Consider the following 25,778-nt stretch of genomic DNA (forward strand, 5'->3'; position numbering starts at 1 on the left):
ATCTGTTACTGTTAATTTTATGGTGTTTGCATTTGAAAAGGAAGGGGGTGGGTATTGGATTTGTTCAATTTAAATGAAGTAATTTTAAATTGCATGGGTTCTCTGAAACATTCCACAAGTTGTTCTGTTGAAGCTGTGCTAGCCAAGAAAGAAATTTCCATCTTAATCCCAGTGAGCAGCTTGAGGCTTATAGATCTGTAGGCTATAGCATTGCAAGTACTTACCAAAGTGTTCTTTCTAAATGCGATGTGAGTTTCTGCCACTACCATCCTTTCAACATTCCCAGACCCTTCTAATACCCACTGAATTAGCCGACTATAAATTAATGGCTACATTTCACATAAAACAGAAGGACAAGCAGAAGTAGGCATTTTGAACCCCCCCCAAACAAACAAATTTTAATATGATCATGGGTGATCACCTCTCAACCTTAACTCCACTTTCCTGCTCACTCCTCACTCCTTCAACCCCATTGCTAGTTAAAAATCTGATCTCTCCTTAAATTTATTCTGTTCTGAAGTGTCGATTCTTCTTCATCTTTCGTTTTTTAATCTCCCACACCTTATACTAAAACTATGACCTCTCATTCTAGATTGTTCACAAGGTGAACCATTTGCTCTATGTCTATCTTGGCAATCCTCTTTAACATTTTGAATGCCTCAATCAGATCTCCCCTCACTACTTCTGAAGTCTCCCATGTATGCTGTAAACAGCTCAATCTCTCCTCCGTAAGACAAGCATTTCATCTTCTGGATTAATTTAGTGAACCTTCTCTGAGCTGCCTCAAATGTAATTACATTCTTCCTCAAATAAGAGGACCAAAACTGTATGCAGTCCTCCAAATGCAGGCTCGCGAATGCCCCAGTTGAAGCTTCTAAACTTTTATGCTCCATTCCTTCAGCAATAAATGCCAATATTCCATTTGCCTTCCATGTTATCTGATGTACTTACGAGTCAAGTACAGGAGCACCCAGATCTGAGCCACAGCATTTTGAAATTTCTCTTCAGTTAGCTAATAATTTGCCTTTCTGTTCTTCTGATCAAAGCTGATAACTTTTGTGTTTTCGCAATTGAGATTTTAGCCCCGTTTTCATAACCTATCCATATCCATCTGTATGTTTATTCATTAAAACAATTGTAAAACTCACCTACCATATTTGTTTAAGATTTCTCTACCAATAATAAATTAACAAACTTTCTGTAATATCTCCTGTTGTGTATAATCCTTTTCTTTACCTGCTCTGCCTTGCCACAGCCACTATTTCTCTGCTCAAGAGAGTAAAATGGTGTTTTTTGAGATGTAACTTAACTTGCGTAGGATATTAATTAGCCTTTTGAATCAAAGCATGTTAAAATGATAGCAAGTAAAATGGAAAAATGTATTTCTGTTTCTACACTAAGCATTATCATCCAGTTGCAGGAAAATCGACATTTCGGCAAAAGCCCTTCATTGATTTTTCCTGCTCCTCTGATGCTGCCTGACCTGCTGTGCTTTTCCAGCACCACTCTGATCTAAAGTCTAGTTTCCAGCATCTGCAGTCCTCACTTTTGCCTATCATTATCCAGTTATCATTGTTTGTTTTGGTTCTTGCTTAGAATGCTTAGAAACTTAAATGCAAAGAGATCTGTTTAGTTAGGTCACTACAATTGCTCTTAAATCCTGGATTTATTCTCTTTTTGCTATTTTTGGTGGCCAAGACATGATGGCGCAAAAGACAAAGTGGGTGCTGTAATTATTAACCTTGGAGATGGAAAATTGTGAAAGCATTATGTCATTAAAATTCAAGATTAGAAATCACCACCACCTTGAGGGCTGTTGAAGATTGGTATGATTAGAAAAATGTCTGTGATTCACACATCCCATGGACAAATTTAAAAATTCAGCTCTCATTTCTTTGTCTTATTTCGCTGTCTAGCTGATCTCCCATATTTGGACATCACTCAAGCTAAGTTTTAGGGGTAGCATGGTAGCTCAGTGGTTAGCACTGCTGCCTCACAGCACCAGGGACGTGGGTTTGATTCCAGTCTCTGGTGACTGTATGGAGTTTGCACATTCTCCCTGTGACAACACGGATTTACTCTGGTGCTCTGGTTTCCTCCCACGGTCCAAAGATGTGCAGGTCATGTGAATTGGCCATAGTAATTGCCCATACTATGAAGTGCATTAGTCAGGCTTAATGCAGGGTGGGGGGTGGGTCTGGGTGGTTTATTCTTCAGAGGATTGGTGTGGAGTTGTTGGGCTGAAGGGTCTTTTCCATACTGTACAGAATCTAATAAAAACAAGACCAGTTCAGTTCTGTAATACATTTAATAGAATCTCTACAATGTGGGAGCATGCCATTTAGCCTGTTGAGTCCACACTGACCCTTCAAAGAGTATGCCACCCTATCACTGTGACTCTTCATTTCCCATGGCTTATCCACATCATCTACCCATCCCTGGATACTATGAGTAATTTAGCATGGCCAATCCACCTAACCTGCATATCTTTGGGAGGGAAATGGACCACTCAGAGGAAACCCATGCAGACACTGAGAGAATTTGCAAGCGCCAAACATTCCCCTGACGGTGGAATTGAATGCAGGTCCTTGGTGCTGTGAGGCTGCAGTGCTAACAACTGAGTCTTCATGCCACTATTTATAAAATACCATTGCTGCTGCTTTTCTCTGCATGTGGTAATTTGTGCATTTAACAAAACGTAAAAGGAAAGGGTGTTCAAATGTATCGGTTGATTTGTACAAGGTAAAACTAATTGACTTTAAGCAAAGCAAAGCAAATCCATGCTAGTTTGGGCAGAATATCTAGAGACTAGAAGTTGTGTTGAATTCATCTTGTTGGATTAATGCTTTTTTCTTGTACTAATGCTTTCAAGATATCAGTGTTTAAGTAAATTTTGTTTTCATTTTAGCATCAGTCCTACTGGTTTTATTTAAAATAATTGTAGCAGTCTTTGGTTTGCTTTTATACTGATAAGAATGCCCTGTTGTAATATATGCTGTAACTGTAAATTTTGCCCATTGTTTGTGGTGCAGTTGAACTGAATCTTAACCACTGGCCCGTTTAGTGATTAGCACAGTGAAACAGTCCCTTTAAATGAAAGTGATGCAAAGCAGGGCATTAATGCAGAGGAAAAAAAGATTAATGTTTGCATCCTTGGGATTGAAAGATTTACTGAGTTTATAAATTACATTGATCCAGTATGCTTCAGAGTTGTTCTCTCTTTCTCTGTCACTTCTCTCTCTTTTTCTGTCAATTATCCCTCAGTCCTACTCAAAAGTCAAACTCGATGGAATAGCTGTGGGTTTGTGTACCTTATGAATAACACCCTGTACTTGTCTTGTAGACCATATTAATTCCAAAGGATTGCAGAGGAACAAAGTTTACTGCTTAAAACTTTCTCAAAGCTATTTTTCAAATACTGTGTTTCATTAGACTATTCATTTTTTAAACTTGAAGTGCTTTTCTTGGTACGTATGTGTTTTGTTACTTTGTTCTTTCATGTGAATGGTTTAAACCTGTTATCCAGGTGATCTGTTCCACATGACTAACACCACTCTCTCTTCTTTCAATTTGCTGTCACTGATGCTGTTTCAATAGAGCGCTTCCATCAGGAGGTAGCGAGAAATCGTCTCCTCAGTAGTGAGCTGAGGGTTGTCCTGAATGAACTTAACAACTGACTTTCTTTACTTTGAAGACTTGACAAAAAGCCTGCTCTCTGTTGTCTTGCCTGATTTATTTTTTTAAATGAATGTTAACTCTTCTTTCTGTTCCATACCTACACATAGCTTTGTTTTGCATGTCTCTTCATATGAAAGTTTTAATGTGCATAGAAATTTAATCTCACATGATTTGCAGAAAGATTTGGATTAATTCTGCCTTTGTCAACTTATGTTTTTCTTGAATGCAATACTATTCCCAGCACAGTGAATGTAGATGTGGTACAGGAAATAAAATGGAAACTAGCCACCACTATTCAATAACTTTTTTTAAAAAAACAAAATCAATGTATTTGGGAGGTTGACTTCAGTAGCTGTAAAATTTATCTTAATTCAGTGCATTTTGCACAATGCTGTGTGTTGTGTAAAATGCATACACTATATAAATACTGCATTTTAAATCTAGTTTACGTCTGGGAAATCAATGAGTAACAAAAGTGTACATACTGCCTAGCTTAAATGTTTTAGCTCAATCGCAACTTCATTTAGACTATAGAATTGGGGATAGTGGCGAAATAATGCTATATTTGCAGAGGGTAACCTTGTATGGTACATTTAAGGGGAAGAAACGAGTTGGAGGAGAATTCTTGAGGTATAGACTAAGTTAAATTTGAAAAGTTTTAAAATGCTGTATTGGAGTTGGCAAATTCATAATTAAGCAAATGAATGTTGTAATGTTGGAAATGTCTTAAAGTTGTTAAATTAATCCTTGTGTGTGTATAATGAAATGGTGGTTTACATTATTGATTTTGCAACAGTTCAGTTAAAGTTAGACATAAATGAAGACTGTTCAGTTTTTATTTAAATTCTAAATTCTCATTTCTCTTTTTCCATGAACCAATAGAAAAACTGGCCCAAGCAAAAGAAGAGAATGTGGGCATTCATCAGGTGCTTGAGCAGACTCTAGTGGATCTGAGCCACTTATAATAATTCTAACTGGGGGAAAAATAAAGCTTTACATGCCACAAGTGCCCATGGTACAACAGCGTCTTCTGTGTAAACACTGCAAATCACCAGCCAAGGGGTGAAACACAACATGGGGTTTAGAACAACAAATTAATATAGGCTCAACATTTGTATTGAATCCAATAAATTTCATGGGGGATGTCTTTTGTTCAAACCTTTAACTGCAGCATTGGAATGTTTTATTTTCTTTTATTGACTGCTCTGCCCTCTCCATTCCAGTGAACTGGGCAGACCTTGACATTTATGCCATAAACATAATAGCTGTTTAACTGTGTATTTGCTTTTTCTTTCTGTTCTCTGTTTGATGGCCTTCCATTCTTGGCAAGCTTTGATTTTTGAATCAGATTTAAAGCATAGTATTTTGATCTGAAGAGCTGTCACCAAAAGTGGATGTACTGAGACATCTCTGACTTTATGCTGGATAACATTATGTAAAAGTCAAAAGAATGCAAGCAACTTTTGCTCCCCCCTCCCCCAACAGTTTTATTCTGCCACAGTTTAGAAGTCTGTGGCTTTTGGTTAGCTTATTGAAAGTTGTTTGTCTCAATTTGAAACATGGATAAACTCAAAGCTTGTAAGGATGTTACAAAGGCCTGACTTCTGATATCGGGACCACACTGGTAATTGTTGATGGACATTGCCATTGTGTCATTCTGACCCAAGGTTACTACTTGTAACATATGATGGAAAATCACTAGATATCTCTACTGAGAAATCTAATGACTTGCAATTTTTTTTTTGATAAATCATTGGAAATGCCACCATGACATTGTAAACCTTTTATACCCTTAATATATGGGCTTCTGAAAATATGTACATTTTTGTCACAGATTTAAAGGTCTTGAGCACAGAATGGGAGTTTTAACAAGCATTTACCCTTCTGTTATGTAACTGTTCCTTCTCCCTATGAATGTCCTTGGAATTCAAATTTATCCTATGCAATTATCTGTGTAAGCTCTTTATTTGTACGGTTTATTAAACTTTGGAATAAAATTATCTTGTGTAGTGTTTTTTAAAATCACGAGTATGCTGTCTCCTGGAAATCATTCAAACAACATCTCCCTGAGGACAGCGACCCATTTTCATCATCCTGCAGCTTTCATTCTTTCCCTGTTGTGATGGATTGGATGGCAGGTTCCAGCTGTCACTAATGGTGCCTTAGGGCCAGGTAGGAGCCATGGCTGTTGATTTCTAATGAGCCATACAAAGTGAGTTCAAGCTTTCATTGGTATCAGAGTCCCGAGTCTCATTTATGGCACAGAAGGTGATAATTAACCAGATAGTTAAAGTGGAGTGTCTGATTGTACATTCAGGCATTTTTTTTTCCACATTTAAAACAAGGTTTTATTTTTGTGACTTCTGTTATTTTCCTCAGGAAGCATTCGGTTCCGATGCTGTGGAGTTCCACCTTCCCATTTTGGTGAATGTACATTCAACACAAAGACAGATGACTGTTCCATTTAAAATAAACTCTTGCTTCTGTTGAACTAAACAAGAAAAGCACAAATAGGTCATGGCAGCATTAAATCACCAAATCTATTTTCAGCCAGTTATAAGGAGAAAAACTGACTCTTCATTGATACCATACTTGCCACCAGTAAAGGAAAACTGATTTAGTGATTTGAGTCTATCATGAAGTTCCCTTAACCACACCGTCCATAGCCACTATTTTCAAAAACCAAACATTAAAAATAAATTATACAGAAGCATACAAACCTCACACCTTGCATGTCTTTGAGGCATCTAGTTATTCATTGAAGCTAATCTTAACACTAATGCTTTCACAATAACAAAGAACAGTACAGCAGAGGAATAGGCCCTTCAGTCTCCCAAGCCTGCACCAACATTCATTCTTCAAGATGAAAAGCCTTATGCCTCTGTTGTTCATATATTCCTCTTCCCCTATTCATGTATCTATCAAGGTGCTATTGTATCACTTCTAGGTACTTACCACCCTCTCTTTTTTAAAAAAAACGACCCTTTAAACTTTTACCATATAATTAACATTTCCCACCCTGGAAGAAAGACTCCAACTATCCATGTCTCTCCTCATTTTGTAAAACCTCTCATGTTATCCTCTCGATCTTTGATATTCAAGTGAAAACAAACCAAGATTGTCAGATCTTTCATGCCTAATATCCTTCAAGCCAGGCAACACCCTGATGAACCTTTTCTGTACCATCTCAAAGCCTCCACAATCTTCTGGTAGTGTGAAGACCAGAACCATACACAAAATTCTAAATGTGGCCCAACTATAAAGCTCTGTACAATTGCAACATGACTTGCCAATTTTTTTTAATACTCTTATGCCCCAACCAGCGAAGTGAGCATGCCAAATGCTGCCTTGACCACCTTATGCACTGTGTTGCCACTTCCAGGGATTTGTGGACCTGTATGCTTAGATCCCTCTGTTTATGCTACTTTAAGGTTCTGCTATTTACTGTATACTTCCCTCTTGCATTCGATCTCCCAAAATGCATCATCTTGTATTTATCTGGATTAAATTCCACCTGCCATCCCTGCACCCAACTTGCCAGCCAATCTATAACTTGCTATATCCCCTGGCAATCCTCCTCTGTATACACAGCACCCCAAATCTTTGTGGTGTCTGCAGACTTACTAATCAGACCACCTACATTCTCAATTATTTCCATGGACAGCAAACTTCTTATTAACCAGCATCTATGGGACCAGGATGCTCAAATATTCTGGATAACTAAAGTCCACAGATGTAAAAACACACACCAAGAAACCTAATGCAGAGGGTATACACATTACTGTTATATGCAATCAAATTCACGTAATAATTCAACATTTTTAAAAATAAAATTTACTGGCAGAGAGCATTCTAACTCTGATGTCGTGGCAGATTGAGATATTTGCAGAGCAATTGAATCAACTGTTGATATTTCATGTGGCCATTGAACAAGTGTATGTACGTTGATAAATTCAGGCTATAATTGGGCAGAATCATACAGTAAGCTTTGCAGTATTTGAGATATAATTTTTGCCACTTTATTGATGAGTGCTGGCTCATAAGGAACTGGTTGAAACCATTTTGTTGTATATATGCAGCACAGTGACTCAGCGGTTAGTACTGTTGTTTCTCAGTGCCAGGGACCCAGGTTCAATTCCAGCCCTGGGTATACATTCTACCTGTGTCTGTGTGAGTTTCCTCTGGGTGTTCTGATTTCCTCCCACAGGCCAAAGATGTGCAGGCTTAGGAGGATTGACCATGCTAAATTGTCCATAATGTCCAGGCATCTGCATTTTAGGTGGATAAGCCATGGGCAATGTAGAGTTATAAGGATAGGGTGGAGGTAATTGGTTTGGGTGAATGCTATTTGGAGGGTTGTTGGGGACCTGATGGGCCAAAAGACTCCTTCCAAATTAGGCATTCAGTGTTTAAAAATCCCTGAATAACACCAGTGATCACAAACATCCAGTCAGATAAACACCCTTCCACAACTACACTCCATTTTCTATGACTAAGCCAGGTCTCTATCCATCTTAGCAGCTCACTGCAGATCTTGTAACTTCACCTTTTGTGTCAGCCTGAAATGAGGGACATTGTCAAAGGCCTTGCTAAAGTCAATATAGATAACATCTACCACCCTTAACTCATCAATCATTTTGTGCCCAACTCTTCTGCCTTTACATTGAATACTGCATTAGTGTTGCAGCCTGCACCCAGGCTGAACTGGAGCAATTCCAACTTCACCCACAATTTCCACCCTGCTGTTAAATTCACTTGGTTCATATCTGACACCTCCCTCTCCTTTCTTGACCTCCATTTCTATCATTGGCAATTGACTACAGAAGGACGTTTACCATAAACTCTCAGACTCCCATAATGACCATCTCTTCCCACTCGGTATCCTGAAAGAACTCCATCCCGTTCCCCCATTTTTTTTTCTGCCTCTGCTGCATCTAAAATGAAATATTCCACTCCCAAGCATCCATAACCTCATCACCTCAGGGGATCTCCCATCCACTACCTCCAACCTCATAGTCCCATAACCCCGCACCGCCCGTTTCTACCTCCTGCCCAAAATCCACAAACCTGACTGCCCCGGCTGACCCGTTGTCTCAGCCTGCTCCTGCCCCACCGAATTCATCTCTGCATACTTCGACACGGTCCTGTCCCCCTTAGTCCAAGAATTCCCCACCTACGTTTGGGACACCACCCACGCCCTCCACCTCCTCCAGGATTTTCACTTCCCCGGTCCCCAACGCCTTATCTTCACCATGGACATCCAGTCCCTGTACACCTCCATCCCCCATCACAAAGGACTCAAAGCCCTCCGCTTCTTCCTTTCCCGCCGTACCAACCAGTATCCTTCCACTGACGCCCTCCTTCGACTGACTGAACTGGTCCTCACCCTGAACAGCTTCTCTTTCCAATCCTCCCACTTCCTCCAAACCAAAGGAGTTGCCATGGGCACCCGCATGGGCCCCAGGTATGCCTGCCTCTTCGTAGGATATGTGGAACAGTCCATCTTCCGCAACTACGTTGGCACCACCCCCCACCATTTCCTCCGCTACATCTCACAACTGTATTGGCGCTGCCTCATGCTCCCACGAAGAGGTTGAACAGTTCATCCACTTTGCCAACACCTTCCACCTCGACCTCAAATTCACCTGGACCGTCTCAGACTCCTCCCTCCCCTTCCTAGACCTTTCCATTTCTATCTCAGACGACCGAATCAACACTGACATCTACTATAAACCGACCTACTCCCACAGCTACCTAGACTACACCTCCTCCCACCCTGCCCCCTGTAAAAACGCCATCCCATATTCCCAATTCCTTCATCTCTGCCACATCTGCTCCCAGGAGACTAGTTCCAATACCATACAGCCCAGATGGCCTCCTTCTTCAAGGACCGCAGATTCCCCCAGGACGTGATCGACGATGCCCTCCACTGCATCTCTTCCACTTTCTGCTCCTCTGGCCTTGAGCTCCGCCCCTCCAACCGCCACCAGGACAGAACCCCACTGGTTCTCACCTACCACCCCACCAACCTCCATATACATCGTAATTTCCGCCACCTCCAAACGGACCCCACCACCGGGGATATATTTCCCTCCCCTCCCCTCCCCTATCAGCGTTCCGCAAAGACCACTCCCTCGTCAGGTCCACACCCCCCACCAACCCAACCTCCCACTCCTGGCACCTTCCCCTGCAACCGCAAGAAATGCAAAACTTGCGCCCACACCTCCTCCCTTACTTCTCTCCAAGGCCCCAAGGGATCCTTCCATATCCGCCACAAATTCACCTGCACCTCCACACACATCATCTATTGCATCCGCTGCACCCGATGTGACCTCCTCTATAGTGGGGAGACGTGCCGCCTACTTGCGGAACGTTTCAAAGAAAACCTCTGGGACACCCGGACCAACCAACCCAACCACCCCGTGGCTCAACACTTTAACTCCCCCTCCCGCTCCACCAAGGACATGCAGGTCCTTGGACTCCTCCATCGCCAGACCATAATAACACGACGATTGGAGGAAGAGCGCCTCATCTTCCGCCTGGAACCCTCCAACCACAAGGGACGAACTCAGATTTCTCCAGTTTCCTCATTTCCCCTCCCCCCACCTTGTCTCAGTCGAATCCCTCGAACTCGGCACCACCTTCCTAACCTGCAATCTTCTTCCTGACCTCTCCGCCCCCATCCCACTCCGGCCTATCGCCCTCACCTTGACCTCCTTCCACCTATCACATCTCCAGCCCCCCTCCCCCAAGTCCCTCTTCCCTACCTTTTATCTTAGCCTGCTGGACACACTTTCTTCATTCCTGATGAAGGGCTTATGCCCGAAATGGCGAATTTCCTGTTCCTTGGATGCTGCCTGACCTGCTGAGCTTTTCCAGCAACACATTTTCAGCATCCAAGATATCAACCTATTTTGAACAATGTGCTTTTCCCCTATCATCCAGATAGCCCCCACCACACCACCTCCATTCCCTGTTCTCCTGCTCCTATCTCCCACCTACCATCCCACTATTCTCCACATCCAGTGTAACATTTTCAAACATTTCCACCAAGAACATCTTCCCTTCCCCACCCCTCTCTGATTTCCACTAGTATCATTCCCTTTGACAGTCCTTGCTTTGCACCAATCTCCCCACAAAACCTCAGGTATCTTCCCCTGCAACAGGAAAAGATGCAAAACCTGTCTCTCCTCCAATCTAGTTTGCTGCATCAGATGCTCCCAATGTAGTATGTAGTCTACATCAGGGAGACCAAATGTAAACTCGGGACATGTTTCGCCGAGCATTGCAGCTGGGCCTGCAGGGGCTGACTGGACCTCCCGGTCACCACCCATTTCAATTCCCCCAGCCACTCCCTTTCTGACATGATAGTGCTTGGCCTACTCCATTGCCACAAAGAATCAAACTGAAAATTGGAGGAATAACATCTTCTGCCGAGGCAGCCTACAGCCTGTATGCCTAAACATTGCATTCTTCAATTTCAAACAACCTCCCTCCTCATCCCCTGACTCAGTTTTCAGCCCCCCCCCCTTTCCATTCCTCTGACTGACCCTTCCTATCAGCTACTAAGCAGATTCATTCCTCTCATCGACCAACCAACTCTATGTGTGTTCACTGATCCCTACCTAATCAGTCCACCTCTCTCCCTGCCACCTAAACCACTGCCACCCCCCCTTTTTTTATCTGCAACTCGCCTTACACCCACCCCCAGTCCTGAAGAAGGGTTAAATCTGAATCATTGACTTCCCCGCCTGATGCTGCCTGGCTTGCTGTGCTCTTCCAGCCTCCTGCTTGTCTACCTTCGATTCCAGCAGCTGCAGTTTTCTTTTGTCTTCAACTAATGCTTATATGAGACAGTGATAGGTACCTCAGAGATAGTAACCATGGGTTTATTCAAAGTGCAGTGTGTGACTCCAGGTTAGGGAAGCAGCAGTACTAAATGGACAAGGAAATAAACCACCCATACAGAGCAGCAAAGACTAGATAACATGAATGACAGGAGAGACCAGTGAGTGGCTAATGGAAAGATAAGGGGAGATGCTGAAATCATATCACTGCTTATAGCAGGCATGTGAATGTCAACCAGACTCATGAAATGATAAAGTGTCACTGCAGGGATCTGTGCCACTGATCAGTAAAACTATAGCCTCCTACTTACCCTATCCATGCCCTTCATGATTTTATAAACCTCTGTAAGGTCACCCCTCAGCCTCTGATTCTACAGGGCAGATAGCCCCAGCCTCCCTGTATAGCTCAAACACTCCAACCTTGGCAACATCTTTGTTAATCTTTTCTGAACCCTTTCAAGCTCCAAAAGCTCAAGTATAGGTTACTTGTCTTTATTAGTCAAGGCATTGACTATAAGAGCAGGGAGTTTATGATAGAGCTTTATAAGATGTTAGGCCACAGCTGAGGTTCTGGCCCCTGCACTGCAGGAGGCATGTTTTAGACAATAGACAATAGGTGCAGGAGTAGGCCATTCAGCCCTTCGAGCCTGCACCGCCATTCAATATGATCATGGCTGATCATTCCTAATCAGTATCCGCTTCCTGCCTTATCTCCTTAGTTTTAATGTACTAAGGGTATAAAGGACATCCCAGGATGCTGCCTGGTCTGAAGCAATTTCAGCTATGAAGAAGAATTAGATAGGCTGGGGTAATTTCCTTTAGAGCAAAGAAGGTCCTGATTGAGGTGTAGAAAATGATGAAAAACAATCAATAATCTGTGGCTCTAGATCTAAAATAAAGAGCTGGAGAATTATATGGAATTTAAGGAATAATTTTAAACCCAGAGGGTGCTGTGTATCTGGAACGCACTGCCTGGAAGGATGGTGGAAGCAGGACCATCACAACGTTTAAGAAGCATTTACACAAGTGTTTGAATCACCATAGCATACAAAGCTGCGAAATGGAATTACAGTATGAGGCAGCACAGTAGCTCAGTGGTTAGCATGGCTGCCTTACAGCACCAGGGATCTGGGTTCGATTCCAGCCTCAGATGACTGTGTGGAGTTTGCACATTCTCCCCTTGTCTGTAAGGGTTCCCTCAGGGTGCTCTGGTTTCCTCCCACAATCCAAAGATGGGCTAAATTTTCTATAGTGTTCAGGAATGTGTAGATTAGGTGCATTGGTATGGGGTAAATGTAGAGGGAAGGGTCTGGGTGGGTTACTCTTCGAAGAGTCAGTGTGGACTTGTTGGGCAAAATAGCCTGTTTCCACACTAGACATTCCAAGTAGATAGGTGCTTAATGACTTGTACAGGCATGCTTTGCCAAAGGGTCTCATTCAATGCTGTAAAACTCTATGGCTCTACAATTCTATAACTTATCTAACTGCCCATTGAAAATCTTCAATTGCTTCTCCAAGACATATGTACTATATCCACTTTTCATTGTTGATCTCAGATCTACTAACCTGCCCAGACGCTCCCACTTTAAAGGAGTTACTTACAACCAAGTTCTACCCAGTATTGCATACTTTGTATAACCTACAACATACAACTTGGCTCAGCTTTGAAGTTGCACCTAACCTTCAATTTTCCAGTAAGGTTAATACCATCGCCTGTGTAACTAATACATTCGTTTCCTGCTTCTAACAGGTAAATGAGCCAAATTGGCTTTGTCGAAAGCCACCACTATCATTGCTACACTGGACCCTGTATTAACCCCCATGGCTAACAATATTGCCCACTACTTCTATTGAAACTTCTATTATTAAAACTTCAAACAGGAACAGAAATCATTGGAGAAACTCCATTGATTTGGCAGCAGGTTCAGACATTTACGTTCTGAAGAATGGTCATTGGACTCAATGCATTAATTCTGCTTTCTCTCCACAGATGCTTCCACACCTGCTGAGTTTCTCCTGTAATTTCTGTTTTTGTTTCAGATCCCGAGCATCTGTAGTCCTTTCTTCTATATTATTAAAAGTTTCAGGATAAATTTTCAACTTCGCATAGACATATGCATCGGCAGCATTCTCACTCCCACTACTATCCATGCCTTCCATCTAATTTGTGAACATCTTTATTGTGACCTTGTTTGTTTATTCTTTGCCTCTAGTTACTCGTCTGTTTCTGCTGAGCCTTTGATTCCAGCTTTGTCACTTCCTCTAAATGTCTGTTTTCTCGGTAATGTCTGTAAACAAACACTGGTCGAGCTGGGGATTGTTTTATATCAGAAGCATGAGTTTTGCTTGGCTCTGCTGACTTCCTAGGTTTGTGAATTCCCTTATTGCATTCTATAAATGTTGTTTAATGCGAAACTTCCATCTGATCCTCCTTGCGCGAGTGCACACCTTGTACATGGTAGTTCATTTCTCATTACTTGTGTTCTCCCTGATGTTACCTCACTTGCGAATGTACAGTCCATTGTCCCGAAATACCCTCACTCTTCCCATCCCAGCTTCAGTGATGTGGATTAACCCACAGACTAACGCAGAGGTGGGAAACTTTTTCATGTTGGAAGGCTGCATTATGTTAGTTGTAATCTAATAAGGCCGCATCCAAGAAACTTCAATTATATGTTCTTCAAAATTCACATTATTTTGTAAAAATCTAACTACTAATTTTCTTTTCCTCTCTGGTATTTTAAATACATTCATTTTAAGATTAACATAAAAATAATAAAGGACGAAAAGACATATTAATAAAAAATAAAAGATTTCTTCTGCAAAATTTGGATTCAAAAGGCCACACACAATGGCCTAGACGGCCGCAGGTTCCCCACCCCTGGACTAACGTGTAAAATCCAATAGATTTTATTCCAATTTGTCCCCAGAATTGCCATTGAGTGACAACTTTTAAACTGCACAATGTAATCACTGGTAAAATGTCCACACTTCCAACAAAATTGTTTGTGTATTTCTCTGCCATTCTTGCTGGTATTTCCTCCGAGTGCAGCACAATCTTCAAACAGTCATATCATTTGCTGCAAGATATGTCTGTCAAAACCAAGTGTCTCACTACTCCATAGTAACGTTTACAGAGTTCAGTAGAATAACCTCCATCTGCAGGGTATTTGGTATTTCATCTGTATAAGGTACGTTCAACAGTTTGAAATAGCATACAGCTTGGACTACTCAAAGTAGTAATCCTAATCTGCATTCCCTTCATGATTTGTTGAAAAACATGGCAAAGATTGATGGATTGGCATGGAATTTGAACATGGTATGCCCTGCTTTTTCGTCAATATCTATATTGGATCATATTCAATGTCAATTCGGTGGACCAAAATGTTTCCAGGAAGAACACACTTTGTAAATTGCACAGTTTACTAAGAACCAAAAAATAATACACAATTGCCTTGGTACAGACAGGTACAACATTCCTCAGCCCAGCAGAATGAGCAGTACTAACCACTTCTTTACTGTTGCAATGTAGGAGCCAGTTGCCTATGTAGACTCTTAAAGTAAAACAAAAACAGCAAGCGCTGGAGAAATTCAACATTTCTGGCAGCAACTGTGGAGAGGGAAAGAGTTAATGTTTCAAGTCTAATAACCCTTTCTCAAAGCTGAAACATTCTGTTTTTGTTTCACATTTCCAGCATCCACAGATCTTTATTTTAAACTTCCAAAGTGATATCCATGTACACAATGCTGACCCTATATCCTGACATTGGCCAAATGTTGGACTCTCTTCCATGGTCCAAAGATGTGCAGGTTGGGTGGATTGACCACGCTAAATTGCCCAGTGCATCCAAGAATGTGCAGGGTATGGGAGATGCAGAGTTAGGGTAAGGGATTGGGTCTGGGTAGCATGCTCTTTGCAGGATCAGTGTGGACTCGATGGGCTGAATGGCCTGCTTCCATACTGTAGGGATTCTATGATGATTCTAATGAAATCTGAAACATAATTCTAAATTGATGGTCAAGATTACAAAGCAAGTTACGAGACTAGAAGCAAGGCCAGCAGTGCAGATATTTAGTTAACAGAAGCAGCAAAAATGATCAGATTCAGAATAGCTTTTACTGTCACATGCACTCAAATGAGTAAAGTGAAAAGTTTGTAATGTCGCCTCTCTTAGGTACAGGGCACCTAGGTACATACTTTAAGTGTTTCACAGAATTGAAATAGTAAAGAAAATTAGCATAAGAATACAGTTTAGAAGTTCAGAATGAGAATTAAGAAGTATCTGTACAGGACTCAAGTTATAGTCCTGTTCCTACATGTGTCCATGCCCACGAGGCACGTTGCCTCTGTGCGCTGACCTCCATCGAGGACTCGCTCTGTTCCTGCCTAGTGCTCCGGCCCACCACCCAGCGTGCTCGTTCCTCTTCTCACTCCAGGGCTCACCCTGTACCCACTCTGCTCCCCGCTCCGGGATTCAGCCTGTACCACTCTGCTCCCTGCTGTGGGACATGGCCTGTGACCCACCCTGCTCCCCGCTGTGGGTCGTGGCCTGTGACTCGCTCTGCTCCCTGCTGTGGGACATGGCCTGTGACCCACCCTGCTCCCCGCTGTGGGACATGGCCTGTGACCCACCCTGCTCCCCGCTGTGGGTCGTGGCCTTGACCCACCCTGCTCCCCGCTGTGGGTCGTGGCCTGTGACCCACCCTGCTCCCCGCTGTGGGTCGTGGCCTGTGACCCACCCTGCTCCCCGCTGCGGGTCGTGGCCTGTGACTCGCTCTGCTCCCCGCTGCGGGTCGTGGCCTGTGACCCACCCTGCTCCCCGCTGCGGGTCGTGGCCTGTGACTCGCTCTGCTCCCCGCTGTGGGACATGGCCTGTGACTCGCTCTGCTCCCCGCTCTGGGACATGGCCTAAGACATGCTTTGCTCCCCACTCTGGGACAAGGCCTGTGACCTACTCTGCTCCCCGTTGTGGGACATGGCCTGTGACTCGCTCTGCTCCCCACTGTGGGACATGGCCTGTGACTCGCTCTGCTCCCCACTGTGGGACATGGCCTGTGACTCGCTCTGCTCCCCACTGTGGGACATGGCCTGTGACTCGCTCTGCTCCCCACTGTGGGACATGGCCTGTGACTCACTCTGCTTCCCGCTGTGGGACAAGGCCTGTGACCCACTATGAGAAATGGCCTGTGACTTGCTCTGCTCCCCGCTCCGGGACATGGCCTGTAACTCGCTCTGCTCCCCACTGTGGGACATGGCCTGTGACTCGCTCTGCTCCCCACTGTGGGTCGTGGCCTGTGACTCGCTCTGCTCCCCGCTGTGGGACAAGGCCTGTGACCCACTATGGGAAATGGCCTGTGACTTGCTCTGCTCCCCGCTGTGGGACATGGCCTGTGACTCACTCTGCTCCCCGCTGTGGGACATGGCCTGTAACTCGCTCTGCTCCCCCCTGTGGAACATGGCCTGTGACTGGCTCTGCTCCCAGCTGTGGGATGTGGCCTGTGACTGGCTCTGCTCCCCGCTGTGGGTAATGGCCTGTGACTCACTCTGCTCCCTGCTCCAAGACATAGCCTGTGACTCACTCTGCTCCCTGCTGTCGGACATGGCCTGTGACCCGCTCTGCTCCCTGCTCTGGGACATGGCCTGTCACTCGCTCTGCTCCCTGCTCCGAGATGTGGCCTGTGACTCGCTGTGCTCCCTGCTGTGGGATGTGGCCTGTGAGTCGCTCTGCTCCCCACTTTGGGACTTGGCCTACGAGCCCTGCTGTCACTCCACAACTCAGCCCACACGTTCTCTGCCCACCCAGACTCCGGCCTGGACTCATCTCCCTTTGTTTCACCTCCATACTGCAAACAGGGTATTGTAGGTTCAGAAGTTGGGGTGAGAGGGAGAAGAAAAACTGCAAGGATGCAAAAAAAGAAAGGAAAAGGAAATGGTGAACAGAGGAGCTCCAACTCGTGCATCCTATTGTGCCGCCGCCTTGCATTCCAAAGTGTTGTAAAGTTGTGTGCCAATGCTGCCAACATATTGTAACGGTTGGTTACTTCCAGAACCTGAGATAGGTTTACTACCAACAACTGCGTCAAATTATATAACCATGTGGGGAAGGATGCCCACATGAAGAGTGACTGTCAGGAAATGTTTATTACTTATTAGTTAGTAGCTAGTTTTATGATTTCTAATGTACATGTGAGTAAACATGAAGCAGGAGCACAAAATGCTCTTGACCCTCACCAATTCTAATAACTAAAAAGAAAAGCAAAAGTGAAGATCACGAGCGCCCAATGATGCAAGAATCGATATGGCATCCTGTGTCAGACTTGGGCAAACAGAACATAGTTATTTAACATATTGACAGAATTCTTTTACTGATTGCCTGAAAGCTGTTTCCAAGTTTTAAAGTTAATTAAGAGCAGATTGTGTCAATCTTTTCAACTACAATATTTTAAACATCAATTTCAAGATGTAAGAATGTAGCTTTATCTCAGTTTTAATTATGTGGAACGTGGACCAGTCGTGCTGCCAGTCTGGAGTGAAACTAACTGAAAGAGTTTACAGCTCGTGCCAAAATGGAGATAGCTCTTGCAAAACAAAAACCCAAAGAAATGCAGATTCTGGAAATCAGAAGCAAAAACAGAAACTACTGGAAAAACTCAGCAATTGACTGAGTTTTTTTGAGCAAGTTACCAAAAAGATTGATGAGGGCAGAACAGCAGACTTTGTTCATTTGGATTTTCGTAAAGCGTTTGACAAGGGATTCATGTCAGACAAATTAGCAAAGTTAGGTCTCCTAGTATTCAGGGTGAGCTTGCCAATTGGATATATAATTGGCTTAACAGCAGGAGACACAGAGTAATGGTGGAGGGTGGCTTTCCAGACTGGAGGCCTGTGAGCAGTGATATTCCACAAGGATCAGTTCTGGGCTCTGTTTTGTTTGTCATTTATTTAAATGATTTGGATGAGAATATATAAAGGCATAGTTGTAAGTTTGTGGATGACACCAAAATTGGTGGCATTGTTGACAGTGAAGGAGGTTTTCCAGGATTACAAAGGGATCTTGATCAAATGGGTCAGTAGGCTGAAAAATGGCCAATGAAATTCAATCTGGGTAAATGCGAGGTATTGCATTTTGGTGCAACAAACAAGGCTTATACAATTAACAGAGTCTAGACTAGATTTCTGCTCTTCGGATGCTGCCTGACCTGCTGTGCTTTTCCAGCACCACTCTAATCTAGATTCTGATTTCCAGCATCTGCAGTCCTCACTTTTGCCTTATACAATTAACAGCAGGGCTTTGGATAGTGTTGTAGAACAGAGGGTCATAGGGGTACAGGTACATAATTCTTTGAAGTTTGCATCACTTATAGACAGGATGGTTAAAAGGCATTTGGCATGCTTAGCTTCATTGCTCAGTCCTTTTGAGTATAGAAGTTGAGAAGTCATGTTGAGGTTATAGAAAGGTGAGGCCTCTTCTGGAGAGCTATGTCCAGTTCTGGTTGCCCGGTTATAGAAAGGATATTATTAGAAAGGATATTATTAAGCTGGAGAGGGTTCAGAAGAGATTTACCAGGATGTTGCCGAGAATGGAAAGTTTGAGATATAACAAAAGGCTGGATAGGCTGGGTCTTTTTTCACTGGAGCACAGGGGTTTGAGAAGCGATCTGATAGAAGTTCATAAAATAATGAGGGGCACAGATAGAGTTAATGGTCATTGTCTTTTCCCTAGGATGGGGGATTTCAAGACGAGGGGGGCACATTTTTAAGGTGAGAGGAGAGAGATTTAAACAAGATGTGGCAGGTAATATTTTACACAGAGGGTGGTTCGCATGTCAAATTAACTTGCTGAGGAAGTCATAGAGTCATAGAGATGTATAGCATGGAAACAGACCCTTCGATCCAATCTGTCAATGCCGACCAGATATCCCAAACCAATCTAGTCCCACCTGCCAGCACCCAGTCCATATCCCTCCAAACCCTTCCGATTCATATACCCATCCAAATGCCTCTTAAATGTTCCAATTGTACCAGCCTCCACCACATCCTCTGGCAGCTCATTCCACACCCGTACCACCCTCTGCGTGAAAAAGTTGCCCCTTAGGTCTCTTTTATATCTTTCCCCTCTCACCCTAAACCTATGCCCTCTAGTTCTGGACTCCCCGACCCCAGGGGAAAGACTTTGCCTATTTACCCTATCATAAGACCATAAGACATAAGACCATAAGACATAGGAGTGGAAGCAAGGCCATTCGGCCCATCGAGTCCACTCCGCCATTCAATCATGGCTGATGGGCATTTCAACTCCACTTACCAGCGTTCTCCCTGTAGCCCTTAATTCCTCGAGACAACAAGAATCTATCAATCTCTGCCATGAAGACATTTAGCGTCCTGGCCTCCACTGCATTCCGTGGCAATGAATTCCACAGGCCCACCACCCTCTGGCTGAAGAAATGTCTCTGCATTTCTGTTCTGAATTTACCCCCTCTAATTCGAAGGCTGTGTCCACGGGTCCTAGTCTCCTCGCCTAATGGAAACAAGTTCCTAGCGTCCACCCTTTCCAAGCCATGTATTATCTTGTACGTCTCTATTAAGTCTCCCCTTAATCTTCTCAACTCCAATGAATACAATCCCAGGATCCTCAGCCATTCCTCATATGTTAGACCTATCCATGCCCCTCATATTGTAAATCTCTATAAGGTCACTCCTCAACGTCCGACGCACAAGGGAAAACAGCCACAGCCTGTTTAGCCTCTCCCTGTAGCTCAGATCCTCCAACTCTGGCAACATCCTTGTAAACCTTTTCTGAACCCTTTCAAGTTTCACAACATCTTTCTGATAGGAAGGAGACCAGAATTGCACGCAATATTCCAACAGTGGCCTAACCAATGTCCTGTACAGCTGCAACATGACCTCCCAACTCCTGTACTCAATACTCTGAGCAATAAAGGAAAGCATACCAAACGCCTTCTTCACTATCCTATCGTCCTGCGACTCCACTTTCAAGGAGCTATGAACCTGCACTCCAAGGTCTCTTTGTTCAGCAACACTCCCTAGGACCTTACCTTTAAGTGTATAAGTCCTGCTAAGATTTGCTTTCTCAAAACGCAGCACCTCGCATTTATCTGAATTAAACTCCATCTGCCACTTCTCAGCCCTTTGGCCCATCTGGTCCAGATTCTGTTGTAATCTGAGGTCCACTACACCTCCAATTTTGGTGACATAGAACATAGAACATAGAACATAGAAGGATACAGCGCAGTACAGGCCCTTCGGCCCTCGATGTTGCACCGACCGAGTCCTACCTAACCTATACTAGCCCAATAACTTCCAAATGCCTATCCAATGCCCGCTTAAATGACCATAAAGAAGGAGGGTTCACCACTGATACGGGCAGGGCATTCCATGAACTCACAACCCACTGTGTGAAGAATCTACCCCTAACATCTGTCCTATACCTACCACCCCTTAATTTAAAGCTATGTCCCCTAGTAACACCTGACTCCATTAGCGGTAAAAGGTTCTTAGTATCTACCCTATCTAAACCCCTAATCATCTTATACACTTCTATCAGATCTCCCCTAAACCTTCTCTTCTCCAATGAGAACAGCCCCAAGTGCCTCAGCCTTTCCTCATAAGATTTTCCTACCATTCCAGGCAACATCCTGGTAAACCTCCTCTGCACTCGTTCTAAAGCTTCCACATCCTTCCTATAGTATGGCGACCAAAACTGCACACAATACTCCAGATGAGGCCTCACCAGAGTCTTATACAACTGCAACATGACCTCAGGACTCCGGAACTCAATTCCTCTGCCAATAAAGCCCAGTACACCATATGCCTTCCTCACAGCACTATTTACCTGGGTGGCAACTTTCAGAGATCTGTGTACATAGACACCAAGATCCCTCTGCTCATCCACACTACCAAGTAGCCTACCATTAGCCCAGTAATCCATCATCTTGTTATTCCTACCAAAGTGAACGACTTCGCACTTAGCTACATTGAATTCCATTTGCCACATTTCCGCCCAGCTCTGCAACTTATCTATATCCCGCTGTAACCTACCACTTCCTTCCTCACTATCCACAACTCCACCGACTTTCGTGTCATCCGCAAACTTGCTTACCCAGCTTTCAAGTCCTTCCTCTAGATCATTTATAAAGATAACAAAAAGCAATGGTCCCAAAACAGATCCTTGTGGTACACCGCTAGTAACTGCGCTCCAAGATGAACATAATCCATCAACTACTACCCTCTGTCTCCTTCCAGCCAGCCAATTCCTAATCCAAACCTCTAATGTATCCTCAATGCCATACCTCCGAAGTTTTAGCATTAGCCTACCATGGGGAACCTTATCGAACGCCTTACTAAAATCCATATACACAACATCTACTGCTTTACCCTCATCCACTTCCATAGTCACCTTCTCAAAGAACTCAATAAGGTTTGTGAGGCACGACCTGCCCTTCACAAAACCATGCTGGCTATCCCTGATCACGTTATTCCTACCCAGGTGTTCATAAATCTTATCCCTTACCATTCTCTCTAAGACTTTGCCCACCACTGAAGTCAGACTCACTGGCCTATAGTTACTAGGGCTATCCCTACTCCCTTTCTTGAACAATGGGACCACATTCGCTATCCTCCAGTCCTCTGGTACTATTCCCGTTGACAATGACGACATAAAAATCCAGGCCAATGGCTCTGCTATCTCCTCCCTAGCTTCCCATAGGATCCTGGGGTAAATGCCATCAGGCCCAGGAGACTTATCTATATTCATCCTTTCCAATATTCCCAAAACCTCTTCCCTGCATATTTCCAGGGCATCCATTCTAATTATTTGTGATTCCATATTCACATCAGCAACAGTGTCCTGTTCCTGAGTGAATACTGATGAAAAGTACTGATTTAATGTCTCTCCAATCTCCTCCGCCTCCACACACAACTTCCCACTACTATCCTTGACTGGACCGATACCTACCCTAGTCATCCTTTTATTCTTGACATACCTATAGAAAGCCTTTGGGTTTTCCCTAATCCTACCAGCTAAAGACTTTTCATGTCCCCTTCTCGCTTTTCTTAGCTCCCTCTTTAGCTCCTTCCTGGCTACCTTATAACTCTCAATCGCCCCTACTGAACCTTCACGCCTCATCTTTACATATGCCGCCTTCTTCCCTTTCACAAGGGACTCCAATTCCTTACTAAACCACGGCTGCCTCACAAGGCCCTTTACACCATGCCTGACTGGTACATACCTATCGAGGACACGCAGTAGCTGCTCCTTGAACAATCCCCACATCTCATTAGTGTTCTTCTCTGCAAACTTACAAACTGTACCTCTTATGCTCACATCCAAACCATTTATATAAATAACAAAAAGTAGAGGACCCAGCACCGATCCTTGTGGCACTCCTCTGATCACAGACCTCCAGTCTGAAAAACAACCCTCACCACCACCCTCTGACTTCTACCTTTGAGCCAGTTCTGTATCCAAATGGGTAGTTCTCCCCGTATTCCATGAGATCTAACCTTGCTAATCAGTCTCCCATGGGGAACCTTGTCAAACGCCTTACTGAAGTCCATATAGATCACATCTACTGCTCTGCCCTCATTAATCCTCTTTGTTACTTCCCCAAAAAACTCAATCAAGTTTGTGAGACATGATTTCCCATGCACAAAGCCAATACATGTACATCCTGTCCCTCAGGATTCCTTCCAACAACTTGCCCATCACCAAGGTCAGGCTCACTGGTCTATAGTTCCCTGGCTTGTCCTTATCACCCTTTTTAAACAGTGGCACCACGTTTGCCAACCTCCAGTCTTCCGGCACCTCACCTGTGACTATCGATGATACAAATATCTCAGCAAGAGGCCCAGCAATCACTTATCTGGCTTCCCACAGAGTTCTCGGGTACACCTGATCAAGTCCTGGGGATTTATCTACCTTTACCTGTTTCAAGACATCCAGCACTTCCTCCTCTGTAATCTGGACATTTTGTAAGATGTCACCATCTATTTCCCTACAGTCTATATCTTGCATATGCTTTTCCACAGTAAATACTAATGCAAAATATTCATTTAGTATCTCCCCCATTTTCTGTGGCTCCACACGAAGGCCGCCCTGCTGATCTTTGAGGGGCCCTATTCTCTCCCTAGTTACCCTTTTGTCATTAATATATTTATAAAACCCCTTTGGATTCTCCTTAATTCTATTTGCCAAAGCTGTCTCTGTTTTTCCCTCCTGATTTCTCTCTTAAGTATATTTCTACTTTCTTTATACTCTTCTAAGGGTTCACCCGATCTATCCTGGCTGTACCTGACATATGCTTCCTTCTTTTTCCTAACCAAACCCTCAATTTCTTTAGTCATCCAGCATTCCCTATACCTACGAGCCTTCCCTTTCACCCTGACAGTAATATACTTTCTCTGGATCTTGTTATCTCATTTCTGAAGGCTTCCCATTTTCCAGCCGTCCCTTTATCTGCGAACATCTGCCTCCAATCAGCTTTCAAAAGTTCTTGCCTAACACCGTCAAAATTGGCCTTTCTCCAATTTAGAACTTCAACTTTTAGATCTGGTCTATCCTTTTCCATCACTATTTTAAAACGAATAAAATTATGGTCGCTGGCCCCAAAGTGCTCCCCCACTGACACCTCAGTCACCTGCCCTGCCTTATTTCCCAGGTGTAGGTCAAGTTTTGCACCTTCTCTAGTAGGTACATTCACATACTGAATCAGAAAATTGTCTTGTATACACTTAAGAAATTCCTCTCCATCTAAACCTTTAACACTATGGCAGTCCCAGTCGATGTTTGGAAAGTTAAAATCCCCTACCATAACTACCCTATTATTCTTACAGATAGCTGAGATCTCCTCAGAAGTTTGTTTCTCAATTTCCCTCTGACTATTAGGTGATCTATAATATAATCCCAATAAGGTGATCATCCCTTCCTTATTTCTCAGTTCCACCCAAATAGCTGTAATGCTATCCCTTATCAAAAATGCCACTCCCCCTCCTCTTTTGCCTCCCTTTCTATCCTTCCTGTAGCATTTGTATCCTGGAACATTCAGCTGCCAGTCCTGCCCATCCCTGAGCCATGTTTCTGTAATTACCATGATATCTCAGTCCCATGTTCCTAATCATGTCCTGAGTTCATCTGCCTTCCCTGTTAGGACCCTTGCAATGAAATAAATGCAGTTTAATTTATTAGTCCTACCTTGTCCCTGCCTGCCCTGACTGCTTGACTCACTTCTGTTCTCAACTGTACCCGTCTCAGATCGATCTCTTTCCTGACTATCTCCCTGGGTCTCACCCCCACCCCCCCCTTCCCCCCACTCCACCCCACTATACTAGTTTAAATCCTCCTGAGCAGTTCTAGCAAATTTCCCTGCCAGTATATTCAGCCCCTTCTAATTTAGGTGCAATCCGTCCTTCTTGTACAGGTCACTTCTACCGCAAAAGAGATTCCAATGATCCAAAAATGTGGATCCTTTTCCCATACACCAGCTCCTGAGCCATGCATTCATCTGCTCTATCCTCCTATTCCTGCCCCCACTAGTTCGTAGCACTGGGAGTAATCCAGATATTACTACCCTTGAGGACCTCCTTTTTAAATTTCTACCCAACTCTCTGTAATCTCCCTTCAGAGTCTCAATCTTTTCTCTTCCAATGTCGATGGTTCCAATGTGGACAATGACCTCTTGCTGGCCCCTCTCCCCCATGAGAACATTCTGCACCCTCTCTGAGACATCCTTGATCCTGGCACCAGGGAAACAACACACCATTCTGCTTTGTCTCTGCTGGCCACAGAAACGTCTGTCTGTACCTCTGACTACAGAATCCCCTAACACAATTGATCTCTTGGAAGCCGACGTACCCCTCTTTGCATTAGAGCCAGTCTCAATATCAGAAACTTGGCTGTTTGTGCTACATTCCCCTGAGAATCCATCACCCCCTACATTTTCCTCTTGGATATGGGTACAATTACAATGTTTCAAAGACATTTGAACAGGTGCATGAATAGGAAAAGATTGGAGGGATATGGACCAGGAACAGGCAGGTGGGACTAGTTTAGTTTGGGAATATGTTCGGCCTAGACTGGTTGGACCAAAGGGTCTGTTCCTGTACTGTACATCTCTATAAGTCTGGCAACATCATGGTGAGAAAGCAGAGTTGACATTTTGGGTCAAGTGACCCTTCTTCAGAATGTAGATGAATCTTGCACTTTTATGTTATGAGGCACTTCACAGTATTGCAAA

General features: G+C 43.7%; 1 protein-coding gene across 4 annotated transcripts in view; it reads left to right on the top strand.

The window, feature by feature from the left end:
* Positions 1 to 5,678, top strand: part of LOC132806133 (tropomyosin alpha-4 chain-like) — a 105,520-nt gene extending 99,842 nt beyond the window's left edge. For all 4 annotated transcript variants that reach the window (XM_060821229.1, XM_060821221.1, XM_060821249.1 and 1 more), the window contains one exon: positions 4,561 to 5,678. In XM_060821229.1, coding sequence (XP_060677212.1) covers positions 4,561 to 4,643 — 83 coding nt within the window. In that variant the 3' untranslated portion in view covers positions 4,644 to 5,678. The remainder of the gene's footprint in view (positions 1 to 4,560) is intronic.
* The last annotated feature ends 20,100 nt before the right edge of the window (positions 5,679 to 25,778 follow it).

This window comes from Hemiscyllium ocellatum, chromosome 1 (genome assembly GCF_020745735.1).
Source record: "Hemiscyllium ocellatum isolate sHemOce1 chromosome 1, sHemOce1.pat.X.cur, whole genome shotgun sequence".
Taxonomy (NCBI): Eukaryota; Metazoa; Chordata; class Chondrichthyes; order Orectolobiformes; family Hemiscylliidae; genus Hemiscyllium; species Hemiscyllium ocellatum.